Source organism: Salvia splendens, chromosome 9, assembly GCF_004379255.2.
Source record: "Salvia splendens isolate huo1 chromosome 9, SspV2, whole genome shotgun sequence".
Classification (NCBI taxonomy): Eukaryota; Viridiplantae; Streptophyta; class Magnoliopsida; order Lamiales; family Lamiaceae; genus Salvia; species Salvia splendens.
In genome coordinates this window covers 13,532,664-13,553,791 of record NC_056040.1, presented here as the reverse complement: position 1 = coordinate 13,553,791, position 21,128 = coordinate 13,532,664, and the positions used below count along the sequence as shown (strand labels likewise).

The 21,128-nt window shown below is 37.2% G+C and overlaps 1 protein-coding gene across 1 annotated transcript; it reads left to right on the top strand.

The window, feature by feature from the left end:
- Positions 1-8,140: 8,140 nt before the first annotated feature.
- LOC121747157 (rosmarinate synthase-like) lies at positions 8,141-9,808 on the top strand. The gene is made up of 2 exons (XM_042141151.1): positions 8,141-8,683; positions 8,787-9,808. Exons 1-2 carry the CDS (start codon positions 8,270-8,272, stop codon positions 9,672-9,674), a joined length of 1,302 nt encoding a protein of 433 aa, XP_041997085.1. The 5' UTR covers positions 8,141-8,269; the 3' UTR covers positions 9,675-9,808.
- The last annotated feature ends 11,320 nt before the right edge of the window (positions 9,809-21,128 follow it).

The window sequence follows — 21,128 nt, the reverse complement described above, 5'->3', positions numbered from 1 at the left end:
TTTCATTCCCAATTTTTTCACATAGGAATATAATAAAACCATACCATGATAGCTGCAAGCCTGCAATTTTGCTAAGTATCGAATAAAAATGAAAAATGTCATACAATTAAATTAATGATTATCATTTTATTTTCTAATTTTCGTTATTTAAGTATTCGTGGCTCCAACAAAATCATGTTAGATTGAAGTTAATTGATGGAGTAGAAATTTCCAATCCTAATTTTATTTTTTACTATTTATTTAAATCAATCGAACTGTGTTTCAAATATTAATAATTGTATTTTGTTCCTTGAATTAATATATGTTATACTATGAGGGTAGAAGAGTATTTTAACAAAAGAGATGCAATGTGGCATAAAATTATACCAACACAAATTTTATGCTACAACTTGCTCAATTATAGTGGAGTATTATTATGTCAAAACAAATTTCGTCAATTTTGATTATTATTGAGTGATTCATCGATATTAATTCTGACTTTTGCCATATAAATTGATTGGGTCGATTTAACTAACCTCGGTATATCTCAGAAAAAAAAAGGAGTAAAGCAAACTAACTTCGTCAAGTTTAATTGTTTGTTATTGCATTTGCTTTGAATCTTTGACTAACTTCTCACCATTTAATACTGAAACTAATTCAACTGATAGAGAAATTATAAGAGTTCAATTAACTATATTGCATTATTTTTTATTAAATCTTCCAATTGTTAATTTAAGAATTATACTACTCCTACTATATATGTATGATTATATATTATATTTTATTTTCGATTGATCCTCACATGTGGGGCTATTGTCTATTGATGTGTCCAGCGATTTTATTAATTAATTATTATATTCTCCAATAGTCCAATTTCGTCTTTATTCTAATTCCAAAGAATAATAAATTAAAATGATAACCAATCATCATCCAAGAATAGACAATGGCGTCCTAATCTTAATAAAAATATCAGCAACGTCACTTCCAATCTTATTCTATGCCACTTTGCTTTTATATATAGCGAGATTCATGAACTGTTTTATTAAAAATTCTAATTAATACTAATACAATATTCCATTTTGTTGTTGTTTTTGTTTTAGTTAGAATTCTAAATATTCCATTAAAATCTAGTATCTATTCCCGTGCAATGCACAGGTCAATTAATTTTACGAAAACTAATTTAATACATATCACTTTATCATTACTCGAATTCAAAAATAAAGAAAAAAAAAACTAAATATGCAAAACATAATATCTACAAAATATTTACAATAGACATATATAAACTATCTATGTATTTGTTCTAAAGTTTTCATCCTATTTTTTCTCTTATAGAATTCTCTATTTTATACTTAAATATTGTATTTATTCTTAGATATTTCTAATACTATAAATTATCTTCAATTTTTAATTACAGAAATTAGGCTTCATCCTATTTTTTTCTCTTATAGAATTCTCTATTTTATTCTTAAATATTAGATTTAGTCTTAGATATTTCTATTACTATAAATTATCTTCAATTTTTAATTACAAAAATCAGGCATATTGTTTATTTGAACTTATTCCGTACAATGAACATACTAAAATAAGAAGACAATAAGCGTAGCTCAGTTGATAAAACGTCTTTTCTCAATTCAATAGGCCTTCGCCCTGCCTCGCCTACTTCACCACCTTACCGCCAACCTGCCTCACTGTTCCACCGCCATACCTTGTGGCATTGCCGCTCGCAGGCCTCGCTGTAGTATGATGTAGCAATTATAGATTTTCATCAATTCAAGTATTCTGATCTTATTGTTTATGTTAGTATTGATTTTGTTTCTATTCTAGATTAAGTTCCTGCTCGTTTTTATGTGGTATTTCTAGAGATTTAAAACTTGAGAAGCTATTATCTCTACTGCATGTATTAATGAATGAATATATCTTACTCGTATTTTAATAAATTTATGTTTTAACTCTATTTTTGATAAAAATCTATGTTTTGATTTTAAAATAAATTTTTACAATATGCTTCAAATATAATAACCAAACTTTTTAAACAATTTATGATGTTTCCTTCAAAACATAGCTCAATGACATTTTTGAAAACAGTATCAAAACTCTTTCCTTATATGAGTATAGATATAGATAATAACAAAGTCGGTGTCGATGTTATTTGTTCTACTTTGCAGCTTTTATATCTAAAACGAGATTCCTGATCTTATAAAGAAAGTTCCACATAACACTAACATGATTTGCCATCATTTAATGCTTTTATTCAGAAATTAGCAGCATAATATTCAATGTATACGTGTAAAAAAGTGAAACGAGATCCAATTATAAGAGTTCAATAAGAAACTTAAATTGATATCGACCCAAGCATGATAAGTAGAATTTCGTAAAAAGTGAAATGTGATCCAATGATAAGAGTTATATAAGAAACTAAAATTGATATTGACCAAGCATGGTAAATAAAATTTCCTTATTTGTAACATCGGTAAGAATTTCATTCCCTCTAATAAAAAAAAGATAACGGAGTATAATCAAACAATATTGTAGGATAAAGACAAAACAAAAAATAATAGGTACTGTACTAATAAAACAATATCTTGGGCCAGCGCATGGTCCAGGAATGAAATTGGGCCCTTGCCTGGATTTCGGGTTTATGCTTACAAATTAATAAGCGAGTTTTTTTTCAAGGAATCCAATTTTATTTCTCTAATTAATATATTTAGTCCTATTCTTTTACACGTTCTCATTTATACACCTATAGCTTTTTATATGCTCAATGTTATGCCCTCATTACTACTTATCCGTATTAGCATTGTAACTATTACTCCTTTCGTTCCATAAGAATATTTACTATTTCTTTTTTAGTCCGTCCTACAAGAATATGCACTTTCTAATTTTAGAAACTTTTTTCATTCTAATAAGGTATGGCTCATTCTCCACTAATAATACTTTAATTACTTTTTCTGTCTATCGCTCTCTTATTCTACCAATTTTGTATTAAAACTCGTGCCGAACCGAAAGCAGTGGCGGATCCAGGACCCGAAAATGGCGGGGCGGAACTTATATTTAAATATTAAATATTTAATTTAATATTATTTTTAATAATAAAATAAATAAATATTATATTAATATTTAAGTAGCACTAGCTTCATTAATAAAATATAAACATGCTTCAGCTTGCAAATATGTATTATTCATTTTAAAATAAAAAAATATATAAATATAAACATGCTTTAGCTTGCAAATATGTATTATTCATTTTAAAATATAAAATTATTGTAAATATATGTACATTTTAAATCACTGTAAATATTATATACAAAAGTGATATAAGTAGAGCACTAAATATTTATATTTCAAAAATATTTAAAATGTTTATTTTGTTCCATAGAGAATAATTAAGATGCATGAATCAAATTATAAGTACTATAGGATAAAAAAGACTTTAACACAAGATTAAAAATAAATTTAACTAAAGAATAAATATAACAACGTAATATATGCAACTTAGTAAAAGTTTAGATTACATAAAGTATTTAAAGGTATTATTTTGATAATAAGAAGAAATATGAATGGATAAAATAAAAAATGAAAAATGAAAAAAAATATGTTTTTGTTGAGGATTGAACCCTAAACATCTTAGTTAAAAATCCAACAACCAAACAATTGAACTACTACATTTTACATGACAGTATTGAAAACAAAAATATTTCTACACTCTATGGAGGGGGCGGATATGCTATTTTCGGCTTGATTCAATGAAAAATTTAGGCTCTCCGGACGGTCGGGTAGGGGCGACCGCCCCCACCTGCCCCCTGGATCCGCCACTGACCGAAAGTGTATATTCTTTTAAGGTGGAAGGAGGAGTTATTTTTAAAAAATAACTATAAAAAAGAAATGCTCAAATACCTTAGGATGGATGGAGTATTTAAATATATAATACCTTAGGATGGATGGATTATTTAAATATATATTGTAATACATTATATCTATCATCCAGGAACGTGTATATTTTGTTTGATTCGGATGGAGTATTTAAATATGTCGAAATTCATTATATATACTCATCAAGGAACATAATATATTTTGTTTAATTCAGACGAGTTGTAAGACATATTGCGCAGGTCAGGATATTTGCTAATTGGACATTGAACATAGCATGCGTATGTCAAAATCAATGTCTGTTTTAGATATATTAGTAATTGATATTTGGAGAGGATGCTTTAACATATAGTACTCCGTAGTGTTTAAGTTATAGAAAAATAATTTATTGAATCGAATAACACCTCGTAAGTTGTAACATCAAGTTGGATCGATATTACAGCTGTTGTCAGGCGTTGAATACAAGATAAAATAGTAGTGAACGTAGAATTAGTGGATTCTGAGGTTCATGTCCTAAAATAGAAAAGATTCTAAAATTTCTATTTTTAAGAAACGACTCAAAATAAAAATATTTGTTATTTAAAAAAAACGGAGGGTTCATAAATAATTTACAATAATTATTATTTTTCATTTACTTAAAGTTGATCAATTTAAGAATGCCACAACTAAAACTAATTTCAGATTGATCAAGTAATCTACACTCACACATCAAATTATAATATCTACGCAGAAAGAAATCGTCCTGATTAAGTACTGTATATTATTTTTTCAACATCTTTGATAAATTTATTTTGAATATTAGTAGAAAATATAGAAATATGTGATGCACCCAAAAATTTGAATTTTAAAATTTAAAATATTATACAGACGCTCACCAACGTACTAGTTTCGCACCATTTGGGAACTCGGTGAGTAGCTGATAACTTTATGGAATACAGTGGCTAGCCAACGAGTCGCTAAATCCCAACGACCACTCTATTACATTCCCAGCAGTCGCTGCAACAAATCAAAATTTCCAAGTACTAGAAAACAACCAATAAGAATGATGTAAATGCAAAATTAAATCAAATTCATATAGAGAAAATGATAAATCAAGAGTTGTATGATCAACCCAAATGTATAACATATAAATTTTCAAGAACATGAACCCTAATCAACGAACAAAAATATACAATTTGCAAATTCTTTAAAATTCTCAAATTTTCAATTCATTAATAAATTAGATTGACCAAAACAAAAACAAAAAAAAAAACGATACAATCATGAATTAAATTCAAAACACCATTGAAAGTAGTCTCTCTGATTCATAGTTCATAGTAATATGTCTACCAAAATAAATTTTCGATTGACCCAAAATTAACAAATGGAGTATAACCTTGAATTAACAAAACGATTCATGAACTTGTTATATTCTATTATTCTATATAGTACATAATTATTCAGCCAACTAATTCGGCGGGCAATTGATCGGTCATTCATACTAGGGCTGGGGAAAAATATCGAAAAAATGATATATCGCTCGTATCGTATTGAAAAATATTGAAAAATTATCGGATTTTCGATATATCATAATTTTTGATACGAAACGATACCGTATCGTAAGTTTTCGATACGATAACGATATGAATTTCCTTATATCGCGATATATCGTTTTATATTGAATATACGATATATATCGATATTTTCGATATATCGTTTTATATCGATATTTTCGATATATCATTTTATATCGAATATTCGAATATATCGTATATATCGAAACATATTTGAAATTATAATTTTCGATACACAGGTATTCGATACGATATCGATATTGATATTATCCATATCGAAAGTTCGATATATCGAAACTTTCGATACGATAACGATATGAAATTCTTTCATATCGATATTTTCGATACGATATACGATACAACGTTTTCGATACGATATCTCGTATCGACCCACCCCTAATTCATACTAATACATAATAACATAAAGCTCCACCAACTAATTCGGCGGCCAATTAATGCTCCTCCCGGCCGACCGCTAGGTACCACTAAATCATTTAGATCTAAGAGCATTTTGCCAACGGCACGGCCCGGCTCTTAGCTAAGAGCACCGCCGTACCAACGGCAAGAGCACGAGCAGCCGATGTGACATGCTCTGATTGACCGTTGATTTATCATTTTTTTTAATTCAAAAAAATCTAAAAAATTCAGATTTAATAAAAAAATATTTCCGCATTACCCAATAAAATATATCCATTTTTTCACACTTTTAATTTATTTTTCATTATTTTTATCCCAAAATTCACACTTTCATCTATAAATACCTTCATTTCAACACAAAAAATCACACTATACCAAACAACTCTCTTAACCTCAATTTTTAGGATTTTAATCATGTAATTTTAAATTTTAGGATTTTAATTATATAATTTTAAATTTTTAGGATTTTATTTATGTAATTTTTAATTTTTTAGTAATGTGTAATAGTATTTCGGGTATTTTTAATGCATTTTAATATTGTGAAAATGTTTTTAGTAATTGAAGTATTTAAATTGAATAATAGAATGGTGAGACCCTTGCGCATGCTATTGTGGAAGAGCATGGATATGGGTGTTGTGCTTTTGCGGAAGAGCGGGGAGTAAAAAATAAATAAAAGTGGGTTCGGGCCCATATCCATGCTTTTTGGCAAGAGCATATATGTGAATGCTCTAATAGCTTGGAATTAATAGGGAGTACTAGTTATTAACAAATAATTAACAATAACTTTGAATTAAATTAGCAATTTGTCATCCAAATAGTTAAATAAATCCAAAAAACACGATTTTGTGAATTCACAAAACAAAGCAAAAAATAATCTCCATCCGTCATTAAAAATATATCACATTTGCCATTTTAGGATGTACCTTAAAAAATAGACCAATTTTATTTAAGAAAACTTTTTTCTCTCTAATGAGATGAGTCTCATTCTCCAGTAACAATACTCCAATCACTTTTTCTTCCTATATGTTTCTTATTTTACTGATTGTGCATTAAAACTCGTGGTGTTTCAAATATTGTCTATTTATTATAGAGGGAGTATGACTTCTCATTTTCCAATATTTAGAGAATCATCAAGAGAATGATTCTGATACCACTTGTTATAATAATTGAAGAACAATTAAATAAATTTATCTATGGTGATTAATGAAGAACAACAAAGAAGGAACATAAATTAAAAAGCGGAAACGTACCTTGATATATATAGAATTGAATGGTGGAATTGCTATGCACCTATGATCTCATCCATATGATTAAAATAGAAATATGAAATCATTCTTCTAACATATGTGACTATAACCCTTTCTTATATTAATACTCAGTACAAAATATATGTTTTTTTTATTTCCTATACGATTTCTTAATAAAATAGAAAATCTTATAAGGCAATTATACTTATTTCTATAATGAATTAAATACAATTTAACCTACATTTTGATTATTAATAAATATTAAAAAATAGTTATACATATTAAATTAAACACGTAGAACCCCAAAATTCATTTTCCTTATGGACCTAGAAAAATACACGAGAAATAAAAAATAGTGGGGCAGCTAAAAGACACATGGGCCTAATTGAACATGTAGCCTTGATGAAAATAGAATGATGATAAGAAATGAATTGAGCATAAATTCGTAATATCTTACAGTTGTGGAAAATGGTTTATATTATTGGTTAGCAGATGCCATTTTGCTATCGGCGTTGCATCAGCCCTTGTATTCGTAACCGTCTCGATCTATTCTTTTTGCTTACATATACTCTCGCTTCCACAAACATGTATATTACCAAATTTTCTTTTGTCATCTAAACTATTTTTTGTTTTGGAGATTCAAATTTTATATTATTATTCTACTTTCTTCGATTACAAAATAATACTCCCTCCATTTTAAGGTAGTTGAAACATTTCTTTTAGGTACGAAATTTAAGAAATTAATGTGTAAAAGGTTAAATAGAGAAAGTAAAGTAAGAGAAAGAAAAAGAGAAAATAAAGTATGAGAGATTATAAAGTTTTGCCAAAAAACTAGTAAATGATTCAACTTCTTAGGACAACTAAAAAAGGAATGTGATTCAATTACTTTGGGACAGAGGGAGTATTCTTAGCCATTTTGGAATATCCACTATTTATAGTTTTTTTAAAAATTTTTAGATAAGTAGATCTTATAGTTCAGCAAATAATTGCACTAGCAATCCATTATAAACTAGTATGTAAATAAAAATGGGACCTATATTTTACTTTTTTTAAATCTACTTTCCTTTACAATTTTTTAATATTCAAAGTGGGACTATAATGGAGGGTAGAGGAAGTATGATTTTGATAATTGAAATTTCTTGTGGGTATAAAAACATAACTTGTGGGTTGTAGGAAATTGTAGTCTCTCAACAATCAAACAACATGAGGGTGAGGGTGAGTGTGAAAGAGTCGAGTATGGTGAGGCCAATCGCGGAGACGCCGAGAAGGAGTTTGTGGCTCTCGAATTTAGACTTAGTGATGCCTACTACCCACCATACTCACACCGTCTACTTTTACCGCTCCAACGGCGCCGCCACGTTCTTCGACGTTGCAGTGCTAAAGGATGCGCTTGCGCGTGTCCTAGTTGACTTCTACCCCTACGCAGGGAGGCTGCAGAAGGCGGATGATGGCCGCATACAGATTAACTGCAACGCCGAGGGAGTATTGTTCGTGGAGACCGACTGCGACACTCATCTCGATGACTTGGGTGGTTTCAGCCCTCGCCCCGACCTTGCTCTCGTCCCAAACGTCGACTATTCCCATGGAATTTCTTCCTTCCCAATTTTGCTGATACAGGTCTGTCTCAACTTAGGAACGTTTTTCTTTACGACCTTTATTTATTTATTTTTTTATAAATACAAATAATTGTGTTTTTTTGAATGAAAATGTTTGATTGTAGTTGACCCGCTTTCAATGCGGCAGCGTTTGCTTAGGCGTTTTAAGCGAGCACCACATTGCGGACGGGTTCTCCGCCCTCCATTTCATCAACACGTGGTCCGACATCGCCCGCGGCTACACTGCCTCCTCGGCCGCCGTCCTTCCTTTCCTCGACCGCCGCCTCCTCTCAGCGCGCGTCCCGCCGCAACCCCAATTCCCCCACCCCGAATACCAGCCCCCACCGCCGCTCATAACCCCTCTCCCCAACACCAACAAATCGCACAATATATTCACCCTCACCCCCGACTTCCTCAAATCTCTCAAGCAAAAATGCAATCGACAAAACGAATCCGTCTACACCACCTTCGAGGCGGTCACCGGCCACGTGTGGCGCTGCGTCTGCGAGGCCCGCGGCCTCCCCGGAGAACAAGAAACCAAGCTGCAGATCTCCGTAGACGGGCGGGCCAGGCTGCAGCCACCGCTGCCGCCTGGTTTCCTCGGCAACGGGGTGTTCTTCACCACGTGGACGGCCACTTACGGCGAGCTGGTGTCGAATCCGGTGGAGGTGGCGGCGGAGAAAGTCCACGAGGCGTTGGTCCGAATGGACGACGAGTACTTGAGGTCGGCGCTGGACTACTTGGAGCTGCACCTGCCAAATAATAAGGACATCGCGAGAAGCGAGAGGAGTGTAAAGTGCCCTAATTTTGGGATAGCGACGTGGGTGAGGCTGCCGTTTTACGAAGCGGATTTCGGGTGGGGGAAGCCGGTGTATGCTGGGCCGGGGAGGCCTCAGTTTGAAGGGAAGGCATTGTTGTTTGCTGATGCCAAAAATGATGGTAGCATGTTGCTGGCGATCACGCTCCTCGAGCCTCATATGGACGCCTTTCGGAACTTGCTCTATCATATTTGAGACCACTTCTTTTATTTAAATAAACATTATCGGATGCTTTAAAAAAATAAATTATTCATGTTTTTCTAAAAAAAATGAACTTGACTGTAGTGAGTACAAAGCATTGGAAATTTGTATGTTTTCTTACCTTTATACATATATGGCCTAACCCTCTAAATTTATCGAGCTATTCGGACCAATTCCGAAACCCGATGGGCCAGCTCGGCAGTAGAAAGTTTGCTATGAAATGACTAATAAATCATGCCTATTTAGTTGGGCAAGTGATGAAGACAAGGCCCAGGTGTGAAAATATGTCTTAGAGCATCCACTACAGGGGCGGCGCGCCGGCCGGCCCGGAAACGCCGAGGACGCGGCTATCTATAGTGGGCGGGGTGTCCGCCCCGTAGCGGACAAAATTTTCGGGGCGGTAGGGCGATCGGCGACTAGGCGCCGAGGACGCGCCGGCCGGCGAGCCGGCCTATAGCGCGGGGTGAGCGGCGCGCCTGTTAGGATCGGACGATTTTTTTTTTTTTAAAAAAATTTAATTTACCTATAAATACACCACATTCCCCTCATTATTTTCACACCATTCCAACTCTCCGCTCATACTTTCTCTTACTAAAATTTGTGGATTCCATTGGTATTAAAAATGGACGATTTATGGAATGACGCGTGGAATTCTCTGATTCAAGAGGTGCAGAACCAAGTCGACGAGGAGGATGCGGCGAGCGCGGCGGAATTGGCGGAGGCCGCGATCCCTCGTGAGATTATTGCTCGTCGGACCATCCAACGAGACCATAGCGGAGCGCACCAGCGGCTAATGGCGGACTACTTTGTGGATAACTCCTGTTATCCACCCGAAATTTTCTGTCGGCGTTTCAGAATGTCGCAACGGCTCTTCACCCATATAGCGACGAATTTGGCGGAGCGGTACAGGTGCTTCACCCTCCGGAGTGATTGCACTGGCCGGATCGGGCTGTCTACTTTTCAGAAATGCACCGCTGCAATTAGGCAGCTTGCCTATGTCGGACCCACTGATATGTTCGACGAATACCTACATATGGGTGAGACGACTAGCCTAACAGTGCTCAGACAGTTTTGTAAGGGGATCCGGAAAATCTTTGGTCTGGAGTTCCTACGAAAGCCAACCTCTGATGAGTGCCAGAGACTGCTAGATATGCACGGTTCGGTGCACGGTTTCCCAGAGATGTTAGGGAGCATCGATTGCATGCATTGGGAGTGGAAAAACTGTCCGGTGGCGTGGAAAGGCCAGTTCACCACTGGTTTCAAAAGCAAAGGTCCATCGATGATTCTGGAAGCCGTTGCTGACTACCGCTTGCGGATATGGCATGCGTATTTCGGTGTTGCAGGTTCGAACAACGACATCAACGTTCTGCAGTCATCGCCTCTCTTCAATGATGAGTGCCGGGGGGAGGGTCCAGAAATCAGCTTCATAGCCAACGGAACGCAGTACAACAGGGGGTACTATTTGGCAGATGGGATATACCCTCGTTGGCCCGTATTCGTCAAGACAGTTCGCCAACCGGTTGGACCGAAGAAATAATATTTTGAGGGAAAACAAGAGGCTGTTCGGAAGGATGTTGAGCGAGCTTTTGGTGTGTTCCAAGCGCGATGGGCCATTATACGGTGCCCCGCATGAGTTTGGCACGAAGATGATGTCGCGAATATTATGTTAACATGTATCATATTGCACAATATGATAATAGAAGATGAAGGCTTTGCTGCGGTGCGCTGGGCACCGGAAGATGGTGCAAGTTCAAGTCACGGTGTTGCCTCCGTGCCGATACAGATGGGTGTACCACGTAAAAATGAATATTTGCTCCAACGTTTCACTGATATGCGCATGAACACAACACATACCACACTCCAGACCGATTTGATTGAAGAGGTATGGGCAAGTAGGGGAGGGGGCACAGCGTGAAGAAGTGGTGTGATTTTCTGTAGATTAAATTTTCATTGTATAATTTTTCCATTACTTTAATACGATGAAAATTTAGTATTCAACTTTAATTTATTTAATTATAGTCGTTTTTTTCTAATTATGTGTAGTCCGATAATTTTTATTATAATTTAATTAAAATATATAAAAAATAAAATAAAATAAAAATTGGCTAAAAAATGTTCACTATAGTTGCGGATACTTTTTTTGATAGGCCCGGACAAATAAAAAGTGACTATAGACAAAAAAAAATGACGGGCTATTGGATATTGTCCACCCTACGGTGGATGCTCTTAATGTAGTTTATTTGGGCCGACAATTGCTCTATACGGCCAGGTATGGACTGGGCCAACCCTGCATGCAATTTCAAGTGACTCATTATTTGGTGGGACGAAAATTAGTCATCAATCATCGTTCTGTTGTAACAAAATCCTACTCCTTCGTAGTTGCTTAATTATTGTTTGGTTGACAACTCTTGTGTATAGAATTCAAATCTACTTGCACAAAAGTTGTTTTATGGCTAGTGCGATCCAATTGTTGCCTAGGGTCTACATTTATTAATTACTCCTGACTCATTGTCGCATAAAAATACTGATCATAGTCTCATAAAAATATACTTCCTCCGTCCCACGAGAATAAACATTCTTTCATTTTTAGTCCGTATTATAAAAATATGTACTTTTTAATTTTAGAAATTCTTTCCTCTCTAATAAGGAGAGATTCATTCTCCACTAACAATACTTTAATTACTTTTTTCTCTCTACCTCTCTCTTACTTTACCAATTTTGCATTAAAACCCGTGACGAACCCAAAGTACATATTCTTTGTGGACGGAGCGAGTATACATTTAAAATGATATGATAATTAATGCATAATTGATAAAGTAAGAGAAATAAGGAAAAGACTAGTCAAAATAGTGTTCATGAATACTTTTATTAACACATAATCTGATAAATGAAAAACTCCACATAACACTTAACATGATATTCCATCTTAATACTTTTATTCAGAAATTAGCATCATAATATTCACGGTACGCGTGTAAAAAAATAATACTCCATCCGTCCTTAAAAATAGACCATATTTGTCATTTTAAGATGTTCCTTAAAAATAGACCATATTTGTCATTTTAAGATGTTCCTTAAAAGTAGACCAGTTTTATTTGAGGAAACTTTTTTCTCACTAATGGGGTGGGTCTCATTATCTACTAATAATACTCCAATCACTTTTTATTTCTATTTGTTTCTTATTTTACTGATTGTCATTAAAATTCGAGTTGTTTCAATTATTATCTATTTTTTAGAGAAAGTAAAGTAAGAGAGAGAAAAAGAAAATAAAGTAGGAGAGATTATAAAGTTTTGTCAAAAAATTAAATGATTCAACTATTTTAGGACAACTAAAAAAGGAATACTACAACTTAACTAGGAGAGGGAATATTAATAGTAGCCATTTTGGAATATCCACTATTAATAGTTTTATTTTTGATTTTTTTTCATTTTAGATTATTAGTAGATCTTATAATTCAGCAAATAATTGGACTCACACTCCACCATAAACTAGTGGGACTATAATTGGGGGTAGATGGAGTATGATTTAATAATTGAGATTTCTTGTGTGTAGAAAAACATAACTTGTGGATTGTAGGAAATCCTACTCTCTCTCAACAAAATCAGAAAACATGAGGGTGAGTGTGAAAGAGTCGAGTATGGTGAGGCCAATCTCGGAGACGCCATGCCTACTACCCTCCCTCCGAGCCAGCCCATCGGCAGTTTGCTATGAAATGACAAATAAATAATGCCTATTTAGTTGGGCAAGTGATGAAGACAAGGCCCAGTAGGTGTGACAAATAACCGTAGTCGTTTATTTGGGCCGATATTTGCTCTATCCAGCCTGGTATGGACTGGGCCGGGCCAACCCTGCATCCATTTTCTAGTGGTGGGACGAAAATAATTAGTCATCAATCATCATCTTTTGAAAAAATAAATACTAGTACTTGCTTAATTATTGTTTGGTTGACAACTCATGCTGTGTATAGAAAAAAGTTGTTTTATGGCTCCACTGTTGCCTAGGGTCTACATTCAATTTAATTACTCCCCCTTTACCCATAGTCCCATGAAATCATGTTTATTTGAAATGACACAAATTTAATATACAATTACTAAAGCAAAAAAAAATGAAAGGAAAAATAGCTATAGTAGTGTTAGTAGATAATTAATAGTATGACCTTAATTATTATAAGTAAGTGTTAATGAATTGTAATGGTGAATCATATTGATCTAAATTGTAAATAAGTTGATATAGATAGATAATGAGTTCGGGACAACTTTTCATAAATGTAAATTTTTATATTTTTATGGACAAACAAAAATAGAAAGTGTACATATTTTTATGGGACGAAGCAAGTAAATATTTTTTAGATTCCTCTATGTTCCAGATTCACGACTTCACAGATGTAGACCCGGATCTATATGTTTGTGATATTTGAAAATGAATCCTAAATTAGAGAGACTAAAATACGTTAATAATCATTTAAAGTCCCTATAATCATTCATATTACAAACATTAATTAAGTGGCAACATGGTTAGGGCAAGGTAAATTACATAATGTAAGAAAATTATGACTTTATGTATCGGTCGGATCCGATTTAAAATTGACAAAAATGGGTGTAATATTGAATCCAAAGCTTTGAAGACCCAATCCCAAATTATGAACAAAATTCCAATGTGATAAATTAAGATGTCAGCTGGATTTTGGAATTCACATGGACTACAGTGGTCTTATTTATTTGATAAGTATATGATCTTAATTGCATCGATAAACTACTACACAGAAACTCACCTACTTTGTTAGGTGGAAAATTCACAATCTCAGATATGGAACTAGTAAGTATTCCTCTCTCCCACAAAATTTATCTCATTTCACTTTCTACATTTTTTATTAGTGGAGCTCATATTCCACTAACTCATTCCTACTGATATTTTATTATAAAACTACTCCCTCCGTCAACCATTTAAAGAATCATTTTGACTCGGCACAGATTTTAAGAAATTGTTTGACTTTGTGAAGAAAAGTAAAGGGAGAAAGTGAAGGGAAACTGGGACCCATTTAAAGTGTTAATTTTATATTAGATTGTGATTGTAAAAAGTTGGTAGGATGTGGGGTCTGTATACTAAAAGTGGAATAAAGTAAATGGTATGTTATAAATCGTGGACAAATCAAAATGGTAAAATGGTTCTTTAAATCATGTAACGGGGGAGTAATATATAAAAGTAGGGCTCATATTTCATTATATTTTTTAAAACTCGTATCCGACCAAAGTGAGACAATCCTTATGGGACGGAGGGAGTATTATATATTAATTCTACATTTGTCATGTTACTATTTTTGCTAATTACTAAGTAATTTTCTTCTGACTTGGATAAGTAGACCAGTGGGAATCATATTTCAACTAAAAATCTGCACGGGTGTATAATTTATTTTACAGACGATTTAATTTTAAGATGAAATGGGGATATTGTTTTATTCACTAATATACTCCGTCAATTGCAAATTTTTATTTCATTGATGAATCTTTTTCCGAATAAGTGTTTAATTTTCTAAAATCTATGATACCATAAATTTACTTTTTAATAACAACTTTTTCATGAAAAAGTAATTGTTTACTTTTTAAAGTATAACTTAATTATCAATTTAAACCTAAGTTAATTATGCATTACTGAATTTATTAAAGTATCAAAAACAACTTTCACTATACCACTTATATCAAGAAACATAGAAAATGATTTTAATATATACTCCATCCGTCCCACGTTACTTGAGGCATATTTAATGAGTTAAAAAAAGTAAAATAAAATAGAAGGGAGAATAAAGTAAGAGAGATGAGAGAAAGTAAAGTAAAAGAAAGAATAAAGTAGATGTGATTAAATGTTTTTTTTAGCTAAAAAGAGAAATGACTCAAGTAACTTGGGAAATCCAAAATAGAATACGACTCAAATACCGTGTGATGAAGGGAGTATGTGTTAATTGTATCTTTCTTCATTACAAAAAACTTAATCTTTTAAGGACATGGAAATAGAGACAATAGTTATTTATGTTCAAAATTTTGTGAAAAATAACCATAATTAAGAACTAAAAAAAAGAGTCTCTAGTTTGTGGACAAAATTATCTTAATCATTTGTTATTCAATGATACTTTTATTTGCATTCCCAATTTCAGTTAAGACAAGAAGAATAAGAATATTTTTGAAACATTAGTGGTATATTCAAATATATTTCTCCCTCCATCTTCCAATTATTGTCCCACTTTGACTGACACGTATTTTAAGAAATGTAATGAAAAGTGAGTTGAAAATGTTAGTGGAATATGAGTCTTATTTTTATATATTAATTTTATAATAAAATATGAGTAGGAATGAGTTAATGGAATATATGGTTCACTACTAAAAATGGTAAAAAGTGAAATGAGACAAATTTTGTGGAACAGATGGATATAGAAAAATGGGACAAACTTTCAGGGACGGAGGGAGTACTAATTAACGTATTTAATTACATTAAAAATATCTTTATCTTTTTATCTAAATACAAATTGCATAAAATGTTGGTCTATCATAATGTGATTAACACTTTGGAAAAATAAAATCATTTTTGTTAGGTAAACTTTGTGAGCATTAAACACATTGATGCAATTCGATATGCGACGTAACGTGTTATTGGTACACAAACGATATTTCACTGGTTAAATAATATTCTATAGTTTAAATTATGGCGTAATTTATAGTGCGAAAATACTTTAATTAATGTTGAGTGATATTTATCTCTTTTGTTTTGTAAAAGTTGTGGAAAACATCATGGCAATTTGACAAGCCACGCCAATATTGTGGTGCTAGAAAATGATCCCAGAGAGTAAAGTTGATACAAAATGAATAGTTCAGATAATAAAATGATTTTATATACTGATAAAATTAAAAAAAATTACATGTTTTTTCATTGTGTTTCAACAATTAGGCCATCCACAATAATAATAGCCCAGCAATAGCCCAGCCATAGTCTAGCCACAAACTCCTCCTGCCACATCATCAATACTAAAAATCCTTCTGTCACATCATCAAAACAAGCAAATAGCTCAGTCATAGCCTAGCCACATCACTAGCCACCTCACTAATAACAATTATATAAAAATGAAATAATTAACAATCACACAATATATGGAATTTAATTTACGAGACATATACGACAAACATTAATAATACTATTAAAATTTTAAAAAGTACAATAATTTTAAAAAAGTACAATAATTTAAAAAATTACAATAATTTAAAAAAAAGTACAATAATTCACTCCTCGTCTCCTCCGTCGCTGTCGCCACCATCGCCTCCGCCTCCGTCGCCACCATCGCCTCCGCCTCCGTCGCCACCGTCGCCGCCGCCTCTACTCCTGCCGGTATCCCTCCGTGCCGCCTCCAAATCCTCCTGCATGCTCAGGAGCAATCAAGCAAACTCTTCTCAACGGGGTCCACCGTCGCCTGCCATTCGGCCATCGTCTTGACTATCTGATTGCGCGTTTGTTGACGCGCGAAGAATTTGAGATCCGCTGTGGATTGGCCAAGGGAGGATGCCGACTGGACCTCCTGTGAACCCCAGGCTGTCCCCCTCGCCTCCCGTTGAGCCCGCTTGTGCCCAACCGGGCGAGTTCGGCTAGCGAACGAACGAGGGGTCGGGACCTCCTGGGTCGTCTCGGGGAGGTCGTGGGAACCACCGCTGCTGCCGCTGAAATCACCGATATAGTTCAGTCGTTGCTTCTTCGACCAGCCAGCGTCGACACCTACTCGGAACTTCTCGGAGTCGTTCAGCACAAGATAATAGTTCCAGTAGGTGAAGTCCTTATACAACCCGGGTTGGGGGAAGGCTTTCTCCGCTATCCTCATGCAGTCTTCCTCCGTTTGGCCACTGCTCTGCATGCTGAAGGCATTGGCGTACAAACCAGAAAATCGGGAGACGGCAGCCCTGATTCGGTCCCACCCCTTCCGGCAATCCTCCCCGTTGCGTCGCCTCCCCTCCGGCCAAAATCTCTGGTAGGTTGTTGCTATCTTGCCCCACAAGTTGACGATCCTCTGGTTGTTAGAAACGAGAGGATCGTCGCAAACACTCACCCACGCCTTGGACAGCGCGACGTTCTCCGCATCTGTCCACCTTCTCCGTACCGAGCCGTCGTCCTCACCCGGCTGCGACGACTCCCCGACCTTCTTCCCATTGCCCTTCTTCTTTGGGGCGCCACGACCCTGCACTGCTCCCCCCGTTTGAACGGGAGTACCCGGAACTCCGAGAATATCAAACCCCAACTCCTCTAAGGAAAAAACATCAAATTGTGTGAACTGCGCATCCGTTGGGGTCGATGTGTGCGAAGAAGCAGTCGAAAAATCAAAACTGGGGCGATAGACGTCCCCCTCCCCCTGCGTCGCGGGTACTACCCCCCCCCCCCCCGCGGCATCATCTGCATCCCGGGCACCCCCGGCAGCATCTGCATCCCGGGCGCCCACCCCGGCATCATCTGCATATCGGGTTGCATCCCCGGTACCCCCTACCACGCCGGCATACTCCCCCCAGCTGCCATCCCGGGCATATTTCCCCCGGCTGCCATCCCGGGGATCATCCCCTGCCACGGGTACAAGTTGTAGTACCCTCGCATCGGACCCCATCCACCTCCCACGGGTACCGGGGGAGTTTGAGACCCGCTCGTCACTGTAGTACCTTTGTTGGCGTTCTCCATTTCTCGGTGTTCATCTTGTACATAAATTAAGATAGAGAGAGTACCCGTTAAAATAAGTGGTGCGAATGAAAATGACGTGCAAACCGCATATATATAATGTTTCGAAAAAGAAAAAAAAATTCCGCTCGGCGGTGCGCTAGGCGATCCGGGAGCTGCAATAGCGCCGAGCGAATCACCCAGTGCTGCGAAACCACCGAGCGCTCGGCGGTTTTTATTTCCGAAATCCGCTGGGCGGTTGCAATGGACCGCCTAGCGCTGGCGCTCGGCTAAGCGGTGCGCTAGGCGCCGTTGCGGATGGCCTTATGAACTCTAATTCGATCGAGAGTATATTAGCCGCTTATGTCAAATCGACATAATTCCCTAAGGCCATCCACAATAGGAATAGCCCAGCAATAGCACAGCCATAGCCTAGCCACAAACTCCTTCTGCCACATCATCAACACTAAAAATCCTCCTGCCACATCATAAATAGCCCAGCCACATCACTAATAACAATTATATAAAAATGAAATAATTAACAATCACACAATATACGGAATTTAATTTACGAGACATATACGGGAAACATTAATAATACTATTAAAATTTTAAAAAGTACAATAATTTTAAAAAGTACAATAATTTTAAAAAATTACAATAGTTAACAAAAAATACAATAATTCACTCCTCTGCTCCGTCGTCGTCTCCTCCGTCGTTGTCGGCACCATCGCCTCCGCCTCTGTCGCCGCCGCCTCTACTCCCGGCGGCTTCCCTCCGTGCCGCCTCCAAATCCTCCTGCATGCTTAGGAGCAATGTTTGAAGCAAACTCTTCTCCACGGGGTCCACCGCCGCCCGCCATTCGGCCATCGTCTTGACCATCTGAGCGCGCGTTTGTTGACGCGCGAAGAATTTGAGATCCGCTGTGGATTGGCCAAGGGGGGAAGCCAACTGGACCTCCTAGGAACCCCCGGCGACCCCCCTCGCCTCTCGTTGAGCCCGTTTGTGCCCAACCGGGCGAGTTCGGTGAGCGAACGAACGAGGGGTCGGGACCTCCTGGGCCGTCTCGGGGAGGTCGTGGGAACCACCGCTGCTGCCGCTGAAATCACCGGTATAGTTCAGTCGTTGCTTCTTCGGCCAGCCAGCGTCGACACATACTCGGAACTTCTCGGAGTCGTTCAGCACAAGATAGCAGTTCCAGTAGGTGAAGTCCTTATACACCCCCTTCAGGGGGAAGGCTTTCTCCGCTATCCTCCTGCAGTCTTCCTCCGTTTGGCCACTGCTCATCATGCGGAGGGCGTTGGTGTACAAGCCCGAAAATTAGGAGACCGCAGCCCTGATTCGGTCCCACCCCTTCCGGCAATCTTCCCCGGTGCATCGCCTCCCCTCCGGGCAAAACCTCTAGTAGGCTGCTGCTATCTTGCCCCACAAGTTGACGATCCTCTGGTTGTTCGAAACGAGAGGATCGTCGCAAACACTCACCCACGCCTTGGACAGCGCGACGTTCTTCGTGTCCGTCCACCTCCTCCGTACCGAGCTGTCGTCCTCACCCGGCTGCGAGGACTCGCCGACCCTCTTCCCCTTGCTTTTCTTCTTTGGGGCGCCACGACCCCGCCCTGCGCCCCCGTTTGAACGGGAGCATCCGAAACACCAAGAAGATCTAACCTCAATTCATCGAAGGAGAAAGTGTCAAATTGGGGCAACTGCTGCGCCTCCGTTGGGGTCGATGTGTGCGACGAACCAGTCGAAAAATCAAAACTGGGGCGATAGACGTCCCCCGGCGTCCCCTGTGTTGCCGGGGATCCCCCCGTCTTCCACTGCGTCGCCGGTACCCCCCCCCCGGCGTCCCTTGCGTCGCCTGTACCCCCCGGGCATCATCTGCATCCCGGGTGCCCACCCCGGCATCGCCGGAAACCCCCCGGTGGACTCCCCCCGGCTGGCATCCCGGGCATCATCTGCTGCCACGGGTACATGTTGTAGTATGATGGCATCTGACTCCATCCACTTCCCACGGGGACCAGGGGAGTTTGACCTTGAGACCCGCTACTCCATGAAGTAGGCTCGTTGTTGAGATCCATTTACCGTTGTTGATCTTGTACAGAAATTTAGATAGAGATAGTACTCGTTAAAACAAGTGGTGCGAATGAAAATGACGTGCAAGACGTGTATATATAGTGTTTCGAAAAAAAATCGCGCTAGGCGGTGCGCTAGGCGATCCGGACGCTACAATAGCGCCGAGCGGATCGCCCAGCGCACCGCCTAGCGCCACGGAACCGCTAGGCGATTTTTAATTCCGAAAACCGCTAGGCGGTTGCAATAGATCGCCTAGCGCCGACGCTCGGCTAAGCGGTGCGCTAGGCGCTATCGTGGATAGCCTAAAAAAGGTGTAAATAATTTAAAATACGATTGGCAGGTTTCGGAAGATTCAACACGTGCATGAGGTAGGTGGACATAGATGGGAGTTATATTCAACTAGTAGGATTTTTATTAAGTTTAGAAAAAGAAGCAAAAACATTCATACTCCGCAAATAAAAGATGAAGTGGTAGTTTTGAATTGAATTCAGAGATGATTATTACGCATTTTAAGTTTCAAACTTAATAGGTGGTGACATTTTAAGTGCCGTAATTAATGATGTGTAGTTAGAATATTGTCACACATTCACACAAGTGTACAATTTTTGTCCTAATTTTACTATAAGCAATAAATTTTAAAGCTTTCGGTAAGTACCTGCATTAAATGAAGCTTTAAAAACGACTCTATCCCATTCCGGCGA